Below are 20,377 nucleotides of genomic sequence, written 5' to 3'. Positions count from 1 at the left end.
TGAAAGAAATGATTGCATGACTCCTGCAGAGAATCAGGTGGTAGCCCTTAGAGGGCAAGCACAGTGGGGCTCTTGGGGGGATAGGAAGGTGGCGCTTGGGGGTCAGGAGCTGGAAGCATGCAGGGTTCTGGGGATGGGAGGATCTGGGGGAGATTTGGGGGAAGATGGAAGATGGGGTTCAGCACTCACCCTTGCTGCACGGATGAGGTCATTGACTTTTTTCCAGCACTGCTTCCCGGTTCGGGGGGCCAGTGCCCTGGCATTGACCGAGGCGGTAACTTCCTCCCAGACCACATTTCGATCAGCCCTCCTGGGTCTGCGTCCTCCTGGGGGGAAGAGGGTGTCCCGCCTCGCCTCTGCTGCATCCAGCAGCTTCCCCAGGTTGCCCTCAAAAAAGCAGGGGGGCTGGTGGTGTGCACATTTTGTGCAGGAATGCCTGCCTGCCTGTCCATTCTTGAGTTTTTAATGGAGCTGCCCCTCGTTAGGGCAGATCAGCTGCAGGCAGTTTGGCAGAACATTCCAGCAAGTTCCATGCAGTTTGTTTGTTAGCATTGAGGGGAAGGCAAGTGAGCACTTGCAGGTGTGCTGATGTGGAGGGGGGCGGGTGATGGATCAGTGCCTCAATGATTGGGGACAGGGGAGAGGGAGGTGTCACACAGCCATCGGAGTCCGGAGGAGATGGGGGCCTTGTGCAGGAGGGTCCGGGGTGGGGGTGATCTGTAGGGTGGAGGGGAGAGGGCGGATCGCTCTGCCTGCGATCGGTGGAGGGAAGAGGGCCCAGGATCAGTCTGGGTGGCAGACGGGTGGGGGGATAAGGGGTTCAGTAATGCTGTGGGAGTAGGGCAATGTCTGTGGGGGCCAGGGGGAGGCATTTTCTGGCCCGGGAGCAAAGGGGTAAGGGAACGCTATTCTATCATTATTTTTCTGCGCATGCGCAGTTGGAGGCGCCGATCGGAGCAGCAGGGTTTCGGGTGTGTTAAGCCCCACCCACAGGCTTGTGCAGCGTGATTCGGAATTTCTGATATTTTTTCAGTCAGAGTGCGTATAGGGGCGCCTGAGAACGGGTCTAAAAGTCAGATCTGAAACACTCCCAGTTTCAAGTCCACCCAGCACTTCAAATCAAAATGGTAAAATAGGGCCCGTAGTGTGATCATCCGATGCAGCTCATTAACTACTTTCTGTTCCATGGCTTTTGGACCTCTTCTTGGACCGCAAACAGTTGGTGGGACCAAGTATTCCAGTCTCATGCAGTATACTACTGGTAGCTTACCATTGATGGCGTAGCTGAAGAGGGCTTTGTACTCATTTCTGGGGCCTGTTGTTGCAGAGCATGTACCTCTGGACCAAGATGGAGGAGCCTCAGTGTGATGCTGTCCTAAAGAACTAACAGTGGCCTTATGTTCTGGTCGACTATGTGAAACATGAAGCTGCTCTGTTTGCAGTGGAGAGTGGCCACACCTTCAGTACAGATGGTTTGTCCACCATGAGGTCCATCTGGGTATTGGGGTCCGGTGCTGCATATGGGTCTAATTCCCATAGCATTCGGCTGGGAAACACATTACACTTTGCTCCAGGATATCTTGACCTTCAGCTTTGCATTGCTGCAAATCATGGTCAGGGTAATGAAGCTCTCTGTGACAGAGTCGGCACTCTCACAGCAGAGTTTTGTTCGAGGCTCAGTGGTTTAGTTACTCAGGCTGAGCTCCAGTCCATGTACTTTGCTAAGATTCCTAACCTTGGACCGGCTGTAATGTGGCTCTTGTCAAAAGAAAACTGTTGTGATTTAGATCTGCAGCATTTTGTGAAGTGATTCCACTTTTGACATTTGTTGCAGCATTTGCCAAATGCAAAACATGCTGCTCTGTTCACTAGGCCACCACCATTGGGGCAGGGCGTACTATGCACTTCAAAAGCTTGTTTCCCACCTAAACTCCTTGCTGCCTTTTTCAGACTGTTTAGCATACAAATAGTAACGTTTGTCGCATTGTAGGTTGCTGTGGATTATTTGAGCCCTGCACATATCCTTGCTAACATTTTCAAAGTTGCTGTGTATGACTCTATTGATTGATCAGATCTTTCGTTTGTAGAGCTAAAGGTGTGCCTATCGAGCACTGTGTCCTTCACTGGTAGGCAGAAGTTTTCAAACTTTTAAAAGATCTTTTCAGAGTCCTTTCTCCTTCATTTGAAAAACAAACGATTCAAACTTCTTGACAGCCTCGGGGCCCTTCAGATTTAGTAAGGTGTAAACTAGCATCTTTTTTGATTCACCCAATAATCAGACTCAACAATATATACACCACTTATTTTCAAAGTGGCCCAGTTGTCTGCAATGTTTCCATTGAATACGAATGGGTCAGTGCGGCAAAGTCTTTGTTCCATATAGCCAACTCCTGATACCATGTAGAAGTGCTCGGTTCCCAAAGATTGGCGACCAAGGACCTATAACAAACGATAGTTTGTTCACTAGTCTGAGAAGCTTCTACATGTTTGTAACCTGCCGCACTTCCATCAGGTGACCGTAAGGAGCCACATCATTACGTGGCCCCTCAGCCTACAGGTCGCACCAACCCCTTGCACAAAGGGATCTCTGCTCAAACCAGAAGATCCCACACTCGCATGAAGGAATTTAATTCAGTGTTCATCTTGTGAGCTAGCTGCTTGTTCCACAGTCCATGAGCCTCTGGCGAAATAATCATTTTCTATTATCTAATCTAGTTCTGGCTTGATATAAAAGTAAAAGGTTGTGATTCTTGGTCATCCATTGTGCAATTTTTTAAAGAGATATTGTCTACACAAACACAATCTGATCTTTTCTTCATCTTCTGAACCTCAATCAGTACAACTCCAAACCTGCACTTTTCTACATTGTGGAAGCACAGCTCTTTGAGCCTGTCTTGGTAATTAAGATTCTTTAAACTAGAAATTAATCTAGTGGTTCTCCTCCGCTTCCTTTACAAAGTCTCAAAATCACTCTCCTTGTGAGGAGAACAAACTTGGACACGTTGTCCTAAAAAGGAATTAACCCAAGTTTATAGAGTCATTGGGGCTGGATTGTCAAAGGAAGCTAGGACCCTGTAAGCCTGTGGTCATTTGCAATATTTTTAAATCTTTGAAAAATACTTTGGTTATCAAGTAGCACAAAAGTGCAGCTGGACAGAGTGCAGTGAAGTAGATTGCTTAACTCTGGGAATTTGGTAGGGGAGGAGATGTTGTTCTGCTCTTTTACAAGCAAGGAGTTGTCCAAGAGATGGAGTCAACAGCTACCAGTTTCATTCCTTTATCTCCTCCCTCCTCACTGCCCAATGGCGCAAACATTGCTCTCAGTTGAAGCAGCATTTCACTTCATTTCGGTTAACTATATTCACTGCCCCCAAAGCGGTCTCCTCTACATCGGGGAGACTAAACGCAGTCTGAGTGACAGCTTTGCGGAACACATTCACTCAGTCCAAAAGCATGACCCAATCTTCCTGTTGTTTGCCATTTCAACTCACCATCTTGTTCTCATGCCCACATGTCCATCCTTTGCCTGCTGCAATGCTCCACTGAAGCCCAACGCAAACTGGAGGAACTACACTTCCATCTTCTGATTAGGCAACATTACAGGCTTCTGGACTCAACACTGAGTTCAACAACTTTAGGCAGTAAACTTTCACTTCCATCTTGACTCCTTTTGTTTTTTGGTTTGTTTGTTTGTCCCAATGCAAACCATGCCTCCCCCCACCCCCAACAGGACTATCTGTCACTTGTTTTTTAGTTTTGCTTTCACTGAACACTGACCTTGGTTCTCCTGTTAACACATTCTATTATCTTATCTTTATGCCACTAACAGCATCTTTAGCCCTTAATGCCATCATTCACACTCTTTTTTTCTTGTGTCCATGACCTTCTACTATTCTCCACCTTCTCCCTCCTCCTCTCCAACTATACAATCCATCACATTTCTATCCCTCTTCATCTCTAAAGAAAAAGAGTCATACAGACTCAAAACGTTAAAGGTTTCCCTCCCAAAGATGCTGCCAGTCCTGCTGAGCTTATCTAGGATTTTGTGTTTTTATTTTAGATTTCCAGCATCCGCAGTATTTTGCTTTTTTTGAGTGTTCTTCCATGTTACAGATGTATTGACTTTTCTTTTCCTCATCCAACAACTATTTCGGCTGAGTGGCTTATTGGTTGCTGTTCTCCAGCAGGGAACGGAATACCTTTCCACAGTGAGATAGACTGTTCACAATTTTGTGAAATCGATTAGTGCAACGGAAAAGATCATGACAGTATTATTATAACCTATTTTAAAGGTTACTGTTTTGAAATGTACTAATTCAAAATGAACTCTGAGGGAGTTACTTTTTCTTGTAGATTGCAACCATTTTCTAATCTTATGAGGAGATAAAACATATACATAGAGTCATAGAGGTTTATAGCATGGAAACAGGCCTTCGGCTCAACTTGTCCATGCCGCCCTTTTTTATAAAACCACTAAGCTAGTACATTCCAGATATGAAAGGTATTTGGAAATCAATGAGAGCTCGACAAATGTAAACAACAGCCGTTGGTACACACTTAATGGTCCGAATGGCCTCCCTCTGTACTATGGAGATTCAATGATTCTATGACGATAACAATCAGTTAGATCAGTTCATTTTATAGATTTCATTTTCATATAGATTTAGTCTCTGCTTGCTGTAGTCTTCGTTATTGGTCGGAGTTGTAATTGGAGACTTCGATCAGATTATTGTCTGGGTCTCTGAAGTAGACAGAGGTGATTGGACCCACTGCACCAGTTCGCTCAATAGGACCTTCTTCAATGTTGACTCCACATATCTGTATTTAAAATATCAAGATTCACTGGAAATCATTATCACCTACATTTCTACAAGACATATAAACAATGACAAACATGGCTAATCTTCATTATCTGAGTTGCTCATAAAGTAAATTCACATCTCACTTCCTGTAAACTCATATTCAGTGATATGAAGATTGTGATACAGGGCAAGTAGAAGTGAGAATGATGGAAACGAGGCAGAGGCCGGAATTCTCTGGTCATTCATAGAACATAGAAACATAGAAAAACTACAGCACAAAACAAGCCCTTCGGCCCCACAAGTTGTGCCGAACATATCCCTACCTTTTAGGCCTAACTATAACCCTCCTTCCTATTAAGTCCCATGTACTCATCCAGGAGTCTCTTAAACGACCCTATTGAGTTTGCCTCCACCACCACTGACGGCAGCCGATTCCACTCGCCCACCACCCTCTGTGTGAAAAACCTCCCCCTAACATTTCCCCTGTACCTACCCCCCAGCACCTTAAACCTGTGTCCTCTTGTAGCAGCCATTTCCACCCTGGGAAAAAGCCTCTGAGAGTCCACCCGATCTATGCCTCTCAACATCTTATATACCTCTATTAGGTCTCCACTCATCCTACGTCTCTCCAAGGAGAAAAGACCGAGCTCCCTCAGCCTATCCTCATAAGGCATGCCACTCAATCCAGGCAACATCCTTGTAAATCTCCTCTGCACCCTTTCAATCTTTTCCACATCCTTCCTGTAATGAGGCGACCAGAACTGAGCACAGTACTCCAAGTGGGGTCTGACGTGAGTCTTATATAGCTGCATCATTATCCCCGGACTCCTAAACTCAATCCCTCGATTGATAAAGGCCAGCACACCATACGCCTTCTTAACCACCTCCTCCACCTGCGGGGCCGATTTTAGAGTCCTTCTGATCCTCTACAGTACTAAGAGTCTTTCCCTTTATATTGTACCCCTTCATCCCATTTGACCTGCCAAAATGGACCACTACGCATTTATCTGGGTTGAAGTCCATCTGACACTTCTCCGCCCAGTCTTGCATCCTATCTATGTCCCTCTGTAACTTCTGACATCCCTCCAGACTAACCACAACCCCACCAACCTTCGTGTCTTCGGCAAACTTACCAACCCATCCCTCTACTCCCTCATCCAGGTCATTTATGAAAATGATAAACAGCAAGGGTCCCAGAACAGATCCCTGGGGCACACCACTGGTGACCGACCTCCATTTAGAAAAAGACCCATCTATACCCACTCTCTGCCTCCTTTGGGCAAGCCAGTTCTGGATCCTCAGGGCAGCAGCCCCTTAGATCCCATGCCCTCTCACTTTTTCTAGAAGCCTTGCATGGGGGACCTTGTCAAACGCCTTGCTAAAATCCATATAAACCACATCTACCGCTTTCCCTTCGTCAATGTGTTCAGTCACATTTTCAAAGAACTCCACCAGGCTCGTAAGGCACGATCTGCCTTTGACAAAGCCATGCTGAGTATTCTTGAGCATACTAAACCTCTCTAAATGCTCATAAATCTTGTCCTCAGGATCTTCTCCATCAGTTTACCAACCACTGAGGTTAGACTCACCGGTCGGTAATTTCCTGGGCTATCCCTATTCCCCTTCTTGAAAATAGGAACCACATCCGCAATCCACCAATCCTCCGGCACCTCTCCTGTCTCCATCGACGACGCAAAGATCATCGCCAGAGGCTCTGCAATCTCTTCCCTCACTTCCCACAGTAACCTGGGGTACATCCCATCTGGACCCAGCGACTTATCTATCTTGATGCCATTCAAAGATTCCAGCACAACCTCTTTGTTAAAGTCCACATACTCAATCTTTTCAGTCCACCGCAAGCCCGCAGTACATCCACTCAGGTCCTTCTCCTCTGTGAAAACCGAGGCAAAATACTCATTAAGCACCTCTGCCATTTCTACTGGTTCCGTACAGACTTTCCCTCCTTCACCTTTCATAGGCCCTATTCCTTCACGTCTCATCCTTTTACTCTTCACATATTTATAGAACGCCTTAGGGTTTTCCTTAATCCTACCTGCCAACGCCTTCTCGTGACCCCTTCTGGCTCTCCTAATTTCCTTCTTTAGTCCCTTCCTACAAGCCATATACTCATCTAGATCCCTATCTTCGCCAAGCTCTCTGAACCTTTTGTATGCTTTCCTTTTCTTCTCGACTAGGTCCCGCACAGCTTTCATGCACCACGGTTCCTTTAACCTACCAACTCCTCCCTGTCTGCTTGGAACGTTGTCCTGTAGAACTCTAGACAGACATTCCTTGAAAAACTGCCACCTCTCTTCAGTACATTTCCCCGAGACTACCTCCTTCCAATTTGCTGCCTTATGTCTTCATATTTCCCCTTACTCCATATAAACCATATTCATATTCATGCCAGAGCTGGGATTCTCTGCTCCCACCGGCAGCCCACTCCCTCCCGTGGGTTTCCCGCTGAGGTGGCTTCAATGGGAATTCCCATTGACAGCTGCAGTACCAGACAATTCTGCCGCCAGTGAACGGTGTGCTGCCTCCCCCCACCAAGAAAAACACCGAGGGGAGGCCAGAGAATTTCGCCCAGAGTCTTGTGCAACTATAACTACTAAAACGTTTCATCTTCATATACACTTCAATCATGTTTTCCCCAGCAACATTTCATGGTATCAGGAAAAATAGTAGGCAGGATTCCTGCTTGCATTGAGCCTTTGAAATATTTCATTGATATATAATGAGACACTTTGCAACACATTCAGACTGACAGTAAAATGGTGAACTTCTTACTCTGTTAGTCCTACTCCCATCAGGTTTTCCAAAAGCAAATGACAGCAGTCCAATGCTTCAAAATAGGTTAGAGTTATAACTTTATTTCTGATGTTTGTTTCCTACTGGTAATAATTTATTGAAAAGCTTACTACCTTAATGTGGCCAACTCATACAGGACATACATAAACAAAAAATGACTTCCAATTTGAAAACAACATTTCTGTTATTTTGTTTACACTTTTTTACATCTCCAGAGTGTCCATTCAAGCAGCACATTCAAGGATTCAAGCTCTCGAGGTGGTGCATGGACTTCACAGTAAAGGGAACCTTCCCCCAAGAACCTTCTCCATACCTGTGGCCATTTTAAACTTTAGAGCATCTCCCAGGCATTTAGAGTAATGAGGCTCTCTCTCATACCTCGAAACTTTCAAGTTTCCTTTGCACACATATAAAATACTGTTTGACTAACCTTAAGATGTTCAATCACTTGACTTAATGGCGTTTTTGTAATCAAACACAGATCTATGGATCCTGCTGTAGGTTTGTGCGCTTTTGGTTCAAATTCTTTCCCGACTTCATGCAGGTTGAATTTCTGATTCCCAAAGGAGAGAGCCTTGCGGTTGCCCTGTTTTAAAGGATTCATTAACATAAAAACATATTTAATCAGCATTCTTGAAATTTTTTCAAAGAACAAAGTGACAACCTTGGCTCAATGATAATACTCTTGCCTCTAATTCAGAAGGTCACGGGTTCAACTAGCCAGGGACTAAGCTGAGGCAGTGGTGTAATGCTATTTTCACTAGACTTGTAATCCAGAGACCCAGGACAAGATTTGGGGACCTGAGTTCAAATCCCACCATGGCAGATGGTGAATTTGTACTCAATAAATATCTGGAATTAAAAGTCTAATTGTATCCTTGAAACCATTGCCAATTGTCAGAAAAGCCCATCTGGTTCACTAGTGTCCTTTAGGGAAGAAAATCTCCCACCCTTACCTGGTCTGGCTTACATGTGACTCCAGAGCCACAGCAATGTGGTTGATTCTCAAATGCCCTCCAAAATGGACAACAGTTAGGGATGGGCAATGAATGCTGGCCCAGCCAGTGACACCCACATCCTGTAAATGAATAAATGAACTTCTACTCCAGAGCCATGAGTGCCAGTTGCATGCATTCATAAGGAGATTTTCCAGCTCAAAGGGTTTATAAGTAAATAAGCTAGGTCTAGAAATTTGCATCAGGAGATATCTAAGTATCTATCATTTTCAGCTGTTAAGTTTCAACAGGGAGTAAAAGGTATTTTCAGCTTATAACAGTTTCATAAGTAAATAAGAGGTTATTCAATTTTATTTGATCTGAGAGTGGAGGCCACAGAAAAACATCCAAAATATGAAAACCTTTCGCAAGTTAAGTTCAAAGAAGTGAAGAGGACAATGGAAACATAGAGGCAAAGTACGGAGGCCATTGAAGGTGAAATGTTGAGAGCTTAGGGGTTGGATGTGTGAGGAAGACCTGCTGGGAATAGCTCTGGGCTGGAAGCAGTTTGAATCAGCCATCCAGTCTTGAGGCTGCAAAAAGGCAGTGTTCGGAACTCTAGGAAGAACGGAAGGGAGTTTGAGAGGTTGTGTGGTATGCCTTATTAAAGAGACAACAGCCTTGCCTACGTGTAATATTTCTAGAGTTAAACATCTACAAGGGAGTGGTTCTTGGATGGTGCTTACTTGTGGGTTTGACCAAATAATGAGTCTTTTTGGGGGAATGTTTTGTAATTGTAACCTTATATGTTTAAGTTTTATTTTCTCATCAATAAACCTTTCACTTTTAATTTTCAAATCCAAAGAATGTTCCTGGATTCCATGCTCCTGAGGTTAGTATGTTTTCTTCTCATTTTCAGAATACATGTAAAAGGATATGGAGAAGACAAATTTCCCTTTGGGATTTGGTTTGTCAATAATTAACATCTATTACGGTCATAACAATGGGAACAGAGGAGTAGGAGTAGGCTATTCAGCCCCTCAAACCTGCTCCACCATTCAACTGCTGAGCATCTACCTCAACACCATTTTCCTATACGATCCCCATTTTCCTTGATATCTTTAATATCCAGAAATGGATCAATCTGAGGTAGAGAATTCCAAAGATATGCCACCCTCTGAATGAAGATTACCTCTGAATTTTAGTCTTAAATGGCCTACCCCTTATCATGTGACTGAGTCCCTGGTTCTAGACCCTGTTTGAGAACAGAGACCACTCCATCTGACGAAGGAGCATTGCTCCGAAAGCTTATGGTATTTGCTACCAAATAAACCTGTTGGACTTTAACCTGGTGTTGTGAGACTTCTTACTGTTCTAGACTCTTCAGCCAGAGGAAACATCCTTCCTGCATCCACCCTGTCAAGCCTTGTAAGAATATTGTATGTTTAATGAGATCACCTCACATTCTTCCAAACCCTAGCCCAGTCTTCTCAAACTCTCATCAGAGGACAGTACCGTCATCCCAGGAATCAGCCTGGTGAGAGTTCATTGCACATATTCTATAGCAAGTATATTCTTCCTTTGGTAAGGAGACCAAAAATGTACATCATATTCTAGGTGCAGTCTCACCAAGGTTCTATACAAGTACAGCAGGACATCATTACTCCTGTACATATGCCCTCTTGCAATAAAGGTCAATAAAGCATTTTTCTTTCTAATGGCTTGCTGTATCTGCATGTTAAATTTCAGTGACTCGTGAACAAGGACACCCAGATTCTTTTGAACATCAATACTTCCCAATCTCTCACCATTTAAGAAATATTCTCCATTTCTGTTTTTCCTACCAAAGTAGGTAGTTTCACATTTTTCAACATTATATTCTATCTGTCATGTCATTGCCAACTTACAACCCACCTAAGTCCTTTTAGCATCCTCCTCACTGCACACATTCCACTAGTTTTGTGTCATCAGCACACTTGGAAATATTACATTTTTCCCAACATCCATTTCAGTTCCATTCATTTCTCCAGTACTACTATTTTTTTTAGACCAATTTCTTTCAATTCCTCATTATCACTTATCCTCCAGTGCTTTGGTATTTCTGGGAGGAATTCTGTGTCTGTCTTCACGGAGCAAGATACTAAGACATGTATCTTCATCAGTTGGTAGGGAAAGTCGCAAAAAATTCCAGCTCAGCTCACCTGCCTTAGGAGAAAGTGCCACCAAATGTTGGGTCTTCATTCACGTTGTAGGCGGGGTGGGGGAGTAGCAGATGTGGACTGAAGTCAGGCCAGCTAACCCACGGAAGAGGTCAGAGTCAACCACCGGGGAAGCTGATGCAGCCTGTTTAAAGGGCCTGTCTTGGAGCTATGGGACTTTGTGCCAGCCCCCATTCCTCAGCCTCGACACACTTCCCTTGCCCCATCTATACCACCTCATGCCCCCTACCCACCTTATGACCTGCCATGCCTCTTATGCCAAGCTATGCCCCTCCACCCACTCTGATGGTTAAGATATCAAAGCAAAGGATCACCTAGCAAGTGAAACATTTCCAAGACAGTGAGAGTGAACTGGTGGAAGAGCCTCCCTAAATGTTTTCAATTTATTTGACTTTATTAAAAAAAAATCAAGACTTGTTGAGAGTCTATTACTTGCCAAGAAAAAAAAAACAAGTAAACCTGTAGAAGTGTGATTTTACCTTGAAAATGACAACTTTCATCCCTAAGGTTTGAGAGTAGAATGCCACAGTATCTTCAATGCTCTTTACTGTCAGAACGAGATGATCCAAACTGTTGATCTGGATTGGTGGGGTAGTATACTTTTGGCTGAACTGGATCAAACACTACATAATAAATGGATATTAGAAAACAAAATGAATAAAATTGCTGTGATAAAACTGTGTTTCAATACACCATTTTTTACCTTAGATATGGACAATAGATGGTCCGCACAATAACTACATTCAGTTAAGCACCCTTGTAACAATGCATCTTGAAGAATTATTATATCTTCAGGGTTCATGTGCCCAAACTGTTGTTGAATGAAATAGATTTAACTATGAAGCAGGGAACCAAGTTTTGAATCCCAGTCATGGACAGCGGAAATCCACTTTTAAACCTCACTATCCAGAGTGAGACAAAGCCGGTATCATCGGGTTAAACACTTCCATGAAAAGCCACACTAACAAGCGTAGGGGGATTTTGGTCAACGTTAAGAAAGGTGATTGCATATCAAGGAAATCTGTCCAAGGAAATGTTAAAGAATGTGAGAGAAACCATGGAATTAAAAATCCACTAGTCTAACATCTGTCATCAGGAAATTATTGTAATCTATAATTGAGGACAAAGTGATTGACCACATGGAGAATTGAAGCTGAAGAGAGAAATCCAACATAGATTTACAGAGGGCAGATGGTGTCCAACAAATCTGACTGATTCATTTTCTGCAAAGAACTAAGGTCGTAAAAAGGGGAATATCTATGGATGTCGTTTATATGGATTTTCAGAAAGCATTCAATAACGAGTCAGAGTTGGGAGAAAGGGTGTGCATTCGAACTAGCAGGAAGTGACTAGTGGTGCCTTACAATGACCTGTACTGGGGGCCTCACTATTGACTACATTTCGCACTGATTTAGACAACAAACAGAGAGCCTTTCATCCAAGTTTGCCGATTACACAAAGATTATTGGTAAGGTAAGTAGTGCAGATGGAAGCATCAATTACAAAAAGACTTTGATAGATTAAATAAGTAGCATTCTGGCAGATGGATTTCATAGCAGGTGAGGTCACCCACCTTGAATCAAGAAAACATTGATAATCAAGGAAAAGAGCACATCACCTTAAATTAAGAGCCTGACCAGTTCAGAGAAGAGTTGGGAAACACTTCTTCATATAAAGAGTATTAGAAATATGGAATTCACTCACAAAAACTAACAGTTCAGTTACTCATTTTAAATCAGAGAGTAATAGATTTTTATTAGAAAAAGTTATAAAGTGATATGGAGCCAAGCCAGATGGGATGTGGTTAAAATACAGAACAGTCACAATTTCATCAAATAGTGGAAAAAGCTTGTGTGCATACTCCTGGTCAGAGTCTGTATGGCATAATCCTGATGTGGAGATGCCGGCGTTGGACTGGGGTAAACACAGTAAGAAGTTTAACAACACCAGGTTAAAGTCCAACAGGTTTATTTGGTAGCAAAAGCCACAAGCTTTCAGAGTCTTAAGCTCCTTCTTCAGGTGAGTGGGAATTCTGTTCACAAACAGGGCATATAAAGACACAAACTCAATTTACAGAATAATGGTTGGAATGCGAATACTTACAGCTAATCAAGTCTTAAAGGTACAAACAATGTGAGTGGCTGTCCTGTCTGGAGACAATACACATCTCTTTAACCTGTCTTAATGCTCTCTCCATCGACCTGGGAAAAAGCTTCCCACCGTTCACCCTATCTATGCCTTTCATAATTTTATACACCTCTATTAAGTCTCCCCTCATCCTCCATCTTTCCAGGGAGAACAATCCCAGTTTACCCAATCTCTCCTCATAACTAAGCCCTTCCATACCAGGCAACATCCTGGTAAACCTCCTCTGCACTCTCTCGAAAGCCTCCACGTCCTTCTGGTAGTGTGGCGACCAGAACTGGGCGCAGTATTCCAAATGCGCCCGAACCAACGTTCTATACAACTGCAACATCAGACCCCAACTTTTATACTCTATGCCCCGTCCTATAAAGGCAAGCATGCCATATGCCTTATTCACTACCTTCTCCACCTGTGACGTCACCCTCAAGGATCTGTGGACTTGCACACCCAGGACCCTCTCCTCTTTATGGTTCTGCCATTTATCGTATAGTTCCCCCCCTACGTTAGTTCTACCAAAATGCGTCACTTCGCATTTATCTGGATTGAACTCCATCTGCCATTTCTTTGCCCAAATTTCCAGCCTATCTATATCCTTCTGTAGCCTCTGACAATGTTCCTCACGATCTGCAAGTCCAGCCATTTTCGTGTCGTCCGCAAACTTACTGATCACCCCAGTTACACCTTCTTCCAGATCGTTTATATAAATCACAAACAGCAGAGGTCCCAATACAGAGCCCTGCGGAACACCACTAGTCACAGGCATCCAGCCGGAAAAAGACCCTTCCACTACCATCCTCTGTCTTCTGTGACCAAGCCAGTTCTCCACCCATCTAGCCACCTCCCCCTTTATCCCATGAGATCCAACCTTTTGCACCAACCTACCATGAGGGACTTTGTCAAACGCTTTACTAAAGTCCATTTGGACGACATCCACGGCCCTTCCCTCGTCATCCATTCTAGTCACTTCTTCAAAAAACTCCACCAGGTTAGTGAGGCATGACCTCCCTCTCACAAAACCATGCTGACTATCGTTAACGAGTTTATTCTTTTCTAAATGCGCATACATCCTATCTCTAAGAATCCTCTCCAACAACTTCCCTACCACAGACGTTAAGCTCACCGGCCTATAATTTCCTGGGTTATCCTTCCTTACCTTCTTAAATAATGGGACCACATTAGCTATCCTCCAATCCTCCGGGACCTCACCTGTGTCCAGTGACGAGACAAAGATTTGCGTCAGAGGCCCAGTGATTTCATCTCTCATCTCCCTAAGCAGCCTTGGATAGATTCCATCAGGCCCTGGGGATTTGTCAGTCTTTATATTCCCTTAAAAACCTAACACTTCCTCCCTTGTAATGGAGATTTTCTCTAACAGGTCAACACTCTCCTCCGAGACACTCCCAGTCAACACATCCCTCTCCTTTGTGAATACCGACGCAAAGTATTCATTTAGGATCTCCCCTACTTCTTTGGGCTCCAAGCATAATTCCCCACTTTTGTCCCCGAGAGGTCCGATTTTTTCCCTGACAACCCTTTTGTTCCTAACGTATGAATAAAATGCCTTGGGATTCTCCTTAATCCTGTCTGCCAAGGACATTTCGTGACCCCTTTTTGCCCTTCTAATTCTTCGTTTGAGTTCTTTCCTACTTTCTTTGCATTCCTCCAGAGCTCCCTCCGTTTTTAGCTGCCTGGACCTAACGTACGCCTCTCTTTTCTTTTTGACCAATCCCTCAATTTCCCTGGTTATCCACGGTTCTCGAATCCTACCATTCCTATCCTTCTTTTTTACAGGCACATGCCTATCCTGCAGCCCTAACAACTGTTCCTTAAAAGACTCCCACATGCCAGATGTGGATTTACCCTCAAACAACCTCTCCCAATCAACAGCTGCCAATTTCTGCCTAATCCCACTAAAGTTAGCCTTCCCTCAATCCAACACCTTACCCTTGGGACACCACTCATCCTTTTCCATCACTATCCTAAAGCTAACAGAATTGTGGTCACTATTTGCCACATGTTCCCCTACCGAAACTTTGAAGACCTGACCGGGCTCATTCCCCAGTACTAGATCCAGTATAGCCCCCTCTCTAGTCGGGCTATCTACATATTGTTCCAAAGAACCTTCCTCTATGCATTTTACAAATTCCTCCCCATTCAGACTCCCAGCCCTACACGATTTCCAGTCTATACCAGGGAAATTGAAGTCTCCCACTACAACAACCCTATTTTTCCTGCACCTATCCATTATCTCCTGACATATCTGTTCTTCCACTTCCCTTGGGCTGTTGGGGGCCTGTAGTATACCCCCAACATAGTGACTGCGCCCTTCCTGTTTCTGAGCTCCACCCACTGTGACTCGTTACACGACCCTTCTGAATTGTCCTCCCTCTGCACCGCTGTAATATGCTCTCTAACTAATACTGCTACTCCCCCACCTCTTTTGGCCCCTCCTCTGTCTCGCCTACAACACTTGTACCCCGGAATATTCAGTTGCCAGTCCTGTCCCTCTTTCAACCAAGTCTCTGTCACCGCAACCACATCCAAATTCCTTATAAGCATTAAGGCCCTAAGTTCGTCTGTCTTACCTGCTACGCTCCTTGCATTGAAGTAGATGCACTCCAGACCTCCAGGCCCTGTGAGGTCATCCTCCCCCGAGTGCTCTTCTTCTTTGCCAGCCTTGTCCTGGCCCCAAGCTTGTCCCCAGCCTCTACACTTGTAGACATAATTTTTTGATCCCCACCCCCCTGCCATATTAGTTTAAACCCACCCGAACTGCACTAGCAAAACTCCCAGCCAGGATATTCGTGCCCTTCCAATTTAGTTGTGACCCGTCCTTCTTGTACAGGTGCCCTCCTCTCTTGAAAACTTCCTAGTGATCCACTCACATTGTCTGTATCTTTAAGACCTGGTTGGCTGTAGAGATTTGCATTCTAATCAGTATTCTGTAACTTGATCTTGTGTCTCTGTGCCCTGTTTGAGAGCAGATTTCCACTCCATCTGACGAAGGAGCAGTGCTCCGAAAGCTAATGGCATTTGCTACCAAATAAACCTGTTGGACTTTAACTTGGTGTTGTTAAAACTCTTACTGTGTTTATCCCAGTCCAACGCCGGCATCTCCACATCATGGCATACTCCTGGTCAGAGTCTGTATGGCATACTCATGTATCTATATTGTACTTTCCACTGGATGGTGGCAGGACTTTCAGCTACAATAGACCTACCCTCCACACTAATTCACCAATCACCCCTCCGTAAACCTCTCCACTCTCTTCACATCTTTAAAACTCCTTCTCAAAGCCTAACTCTTCAACAAAGATAGTTATCACCTGACTTCATTCTCCAGCAATGTCACTCCACTTCACCCTTTCTTTAAAGGACTTTTTTATATTAAATACAAATGTAAGCTTTTGATAAGCTTAGATCGAGAGGTCGGTAGTTCACATTAAGTGACTGAGCCATGAAGCCAAACATACTCTAAAGGTAAAATCCCTAACAATACAGATAGACTTTAAAAAGGCTATTGACAGAATATAGAAATGGCAGCACAAATTGAAACTATTTGGCATATGATGCCTGATCTAACTCTCAACTGAAACAATCTACTCCAATCCTTCACAGCTCCTTCCACAATTCCTTTTTAAATCATGATCCAATCCCATTACAAGATACATTAGTCACAGAATCATAGAGATATACAGCACAGAAACAGGCTCTTCTGTCCAACTTGTCCATGTTGACCAGGTTTCCTAAACAAAACTAGTCCCATTTGCCTGCGTTTAGCCCATTTCCCTTTAAACCTTTCCCAGCCACGTACCTATCCAAATGTCTTTTAAATGTTGTAATTGTACCCACCTCTAACCCTCCTCTGCAGCTAATTCCATATACACACCACTCACTGTGTGAAAAAGTTGCCCCTTAGGTCCCTTTTAAATCTTTTCCCTCTCACCTTAAATCTATGCCCTTTAGTTTTGGACTCCCCTACCCTGGGGAAAAGACCGTGGCTATTCACCTTGTCTATGCCCCTCATGATTTTATAAACCTCTATAAGGTTTACGAAGGGAAAGCAGTATATGTGGTTTATATGAATTTTAGCAAGGCGTTCGATAAGGTCCCCCATGCAAGGCTTCTAGAAAAAGTGAGACGGCATGGGATCCAAGGTGTTGCTGCCCTGTGGATCCAGAACTGGCTTGCCCAAAGGAGGCAGAAAGTGGGTATAGATGGGTCTTTTTCTAAATGGAGGTTGGTCACCAGTGGTGTGCCCCAGGGATCTGTTCTGGGACCCTTGCTGTTTGCCATTTTCATAAATGACCTGGATGAGGAAGTGGAGGGTTGGGTTGGTAAGTTTGCCGAGGACACGAAGGTTGGTGGGGTTGTGGATAGTCTGGAGGGATGTCAGAAGTTACAGCGGGACATAGATAGGATGCAAGACTGGGCGGAGAAGTGGCAGATGGACTTCAACCCAGATAAATGCGTAGTGGTCCATTTTGGTAGGTCAAATGGGATGAAGGAGTACAATATAAAGGGAAAGACTCTTAGTACTGTAGAGGATCAGAAGGATCTTGGGGTCCGGGTCCATAGGACTCTAAAATCGGCCCAACAGGTGGAGGAGGTGGTTAAGAAGGCGTATGGTGTGCTGGCCTTCATCAATCGAGGGATTGAGTTTAGGAGTTTTATAAGACCCTCGTCAGACCCCACTTAGAGTACTGTGCTCAGTTCTGGTCACCTCATTACAAGAAGGATGTGGAAATGATTGAAAGGGTGCAGAGGAGATTTACAAGGATGTTGCCTGGATTGAGTGGCATGCCTTATGAGGATAGGCTGAGGGAGCTCAGTCTTTTCTCCTTGGAGAGACGTAGGATGAGAGGAGACCTAATAGAGGTATATAAGATGTTGAGAGGCATAGATCGGGTGGACTCTCAGAGGCTTTTTCCCAGGGTGAAAATGGCTGCTGCGAGAGTACACAGGTTTAAGGTGCTGGGGGGTAGGTACAGGGGAAACGTTAGGGGGAAGTTTTTCCACACAGAGGGTGGTGGGCGAGTGGAATCAGCTGCCGTCAGTGGTGGTGGAAGCAAACTCAATAGGGACTTTTAAAAGATTCTTGGATGAGTACATGGGACTTAATAGGATGGAGGGTTATAGTTAGGCCTAGAAGGTAGGGATATGTTCGGCACAACTTGTGGGGCCGAAGGGCCTGTTTGTGCTGTAGTTTTTCTATGTTTCTAAGGTCACCGCTCATTCTCCTGTGCTCCAGGGAAAAAAGTCCCAGCCTATCCAGCCTCTCCCTAAAATTCAAACATTCCAGTCCCAGTAACATCCATGTCAATCGTTTTTGCACCCTTTTCAGTTTAATAACATCCTTCCTATAGCATGGTGACCAGAATTGTACGCAGTACTCCAAATGTGGCCTTACCAATATCTTGTAACGTCCCAACTCCTGTACTCAATGCTTTGACTGAAGAGAATTTCATCATCTAACACTTAACTACATTTTCTGCTTCCTTCTTTGAATCATAGGTCAGAGCACAGGAGACAACTGGCACATTGAAAGAATTATCCATTACATACAAACATACAAAATAGGAGCAGAAGTAGGCCATTCGGCCCTTTGAGTCTGCTTCACCATTCAACAAGATCATGCCTGCAAATTTCAAGGGTCTATTCAATTTGCTTTGGAAAGTTACTATTGAATCTGCTTCCACAATCTTTCAGACAGTGCATTCCAGATCATATTCTGTTCCAGTTCTTCTGCACACATCTGTGTTCTCTGGCTAAGATCTCGAGTGCCATTGAAAACAGTTTATCCATATTTACTCTATCAGACCCCTTCGTGATATTGAACACATCTATTTATTCTCCCTTTAACCACCTATACCCAAAGGAAAACAACACTTTCTCAGCGTAACCGAAGAAGGGACTTTGGATCCAAATGTGTTTCTCTCTCTCCACAGATGCTGCCAGACTTGCTGAGTTTTCCCAGCAATTTGTGTTTTATTACTTGGGAACAAACAAAGAAACACGAGCCGCCCATTCAGTGACCCTCAAACCAGGATTTGTACAGCCAAGACTACAGCCCCCAGTCCAAACCCGAAAGTAGAACTTCCCCGCCCACACAGCAGTGACCCCAAAACCAGGATGTGCAGCGGGATCGGGATGTACTGACTGTGAACTGTGTTGTTCCGGCGCACGGACAAGGATAGACCTTCTTTGTGCTCAATATTTTATTGAATAGAAATGCGAGATAAATTTACCTGTCGGTGTACGCCGTGATAACGCGATCCCCGAGAGAGCAAACACTTTAAAAGCGCCATCTTTCTTAATTAAAATGCTGAAGGTCGCTGTTACTTCCTGAACTGAAACTGACTGTATTTCCCGTAATGCAAGAGCCGGTTAATTTCCTTATCTCAGGTTAGGGACTGAGTGCGCACCATTCATTTACCCAGATCCACGCTCAGTGAAAACTTTCCAATTTTGATTGCGTTTTCACAAATCTTTGTTTCGTCAACTGTTAGTTACTCACTCCTTCACAATTCCCCTTTGTTCCATCAGCCAGAAATGTTAACTGGGAAGCAGATCAAGGGGCTTTAAATAAAATGAAGGAAAAACCCGGGAGAATTCTGAATAAAAGGATGGTCGGTCCCTTGGCAATCTGAGACAAATGAAGTACTCCGTCTTTCATCTTCCTATTGGCGTTTGAAGATCCTATTGCTTCCCAGCCCATTCCTTAACTTGTACTAGCACTCTGGCTTTGAGTCAAAAGGTTGTGGATTCTAGTTCCACGCCAGAGATTTAGGATAACACTTTAATAGGCAGAGTGAGTTTGGATGCAGCTGTGGGGCTAAATCCACCAATGAAGTTAAAAACCCAGAATGATTCTTCCATTTTTCTTTTCATTTTGCTTACTCAGTAGTTAAACATCAAGGCACCAGCCACACATAAGGGATTGGTTAACATCAAAACACATGGGTCCATTCATTAAGGATCTGAGAAGTTGGTAGCAGTGTTACACAGTTGGAGAGCTTGTACACATGTCTTGAGTTGGAAGTTTCCTCAGAACAAATTGCCACTGGGTCTGAATCATTGCACCATTTTCCCTCGAGCGATGTATACAGAAAATATAACCAGACCCACTTGAAGATCATAGAATCCCTACAATGCAGTAGGAGGCCATTCAGCCCATCGAGTATGCACCGACAACAATCCCACTCAGGTCCTATCCCCTTAACCCCACTAATGCCTCTAACCTATGCATCCCAGGACACTAAGGAGCAATTGGCATTTCAGCCAATGCACTTAACACGTACATTTTTGGATGTGGGAGGAAACTGGAGCACCCAGAGGAAACCCTTTGTGGATGGAGAAAGAACGACTGCAACAATGATTTAACAACAATATTGACAATAGTGGTTGTAAAATGGCTATTCTGCCTGAGAGTGAAGCATGCTGGGAATTTTGGTCAACTTGTAGA

General features: G+C 44.1%; 1 protein-coding gene across 1 annotated transcript; it reads right to left on the bottom strand.

Annotated features, from left to right (window-relative positions):
* Positions 1-3,358: 3,358 nt before the first annotated feature.
* glod5 (glyoxalase domain containing 5) lies at positions 3,359-19,456 on the bottom strand. The gene is made up of 4 exons (XM_078210368.1): positions 19,161-19,456; positions 11,247-11,390; positions 8,044-8,199; positions 3,359-4,818 (listed from the first exon to the last, which is right to left on the bottom strand). The coding sequence occupies exons 1-4, from the start codon at positions 19,218-19,220 to the stop codon at positions 4,690-4,692; spliced, it is 489 nt and encodes a 162-aa protein (XP_078066494.1). The 5' UTR covers positions 19,221-19,456; the 3' UTR covers positions 3,359-4,689.
* Positions 19,457-20,377: the final 921 nt, after the last annotated feature.

The sequence above is a fragment of the Mustelus asterias genome, chromosome 4 (genome assembly GCF_964213995.1).
Source record: "Mustelus asterias chromosome 4, sMusAst1.hap1.1, whole genome shotgun sequence".
Taxonomy (NCBI): Eukaryota; Metazoa; Chordata; class Chondrichthyes; order Carcharhiniformes; family Triakidae; genus Mustelus; species Mustelus asterias.
The sequence above is the reverse complement of the archived record's forward strand: the minus strand, read 5'-3'. Positions and strand labels throughout refer to the sequence as shown.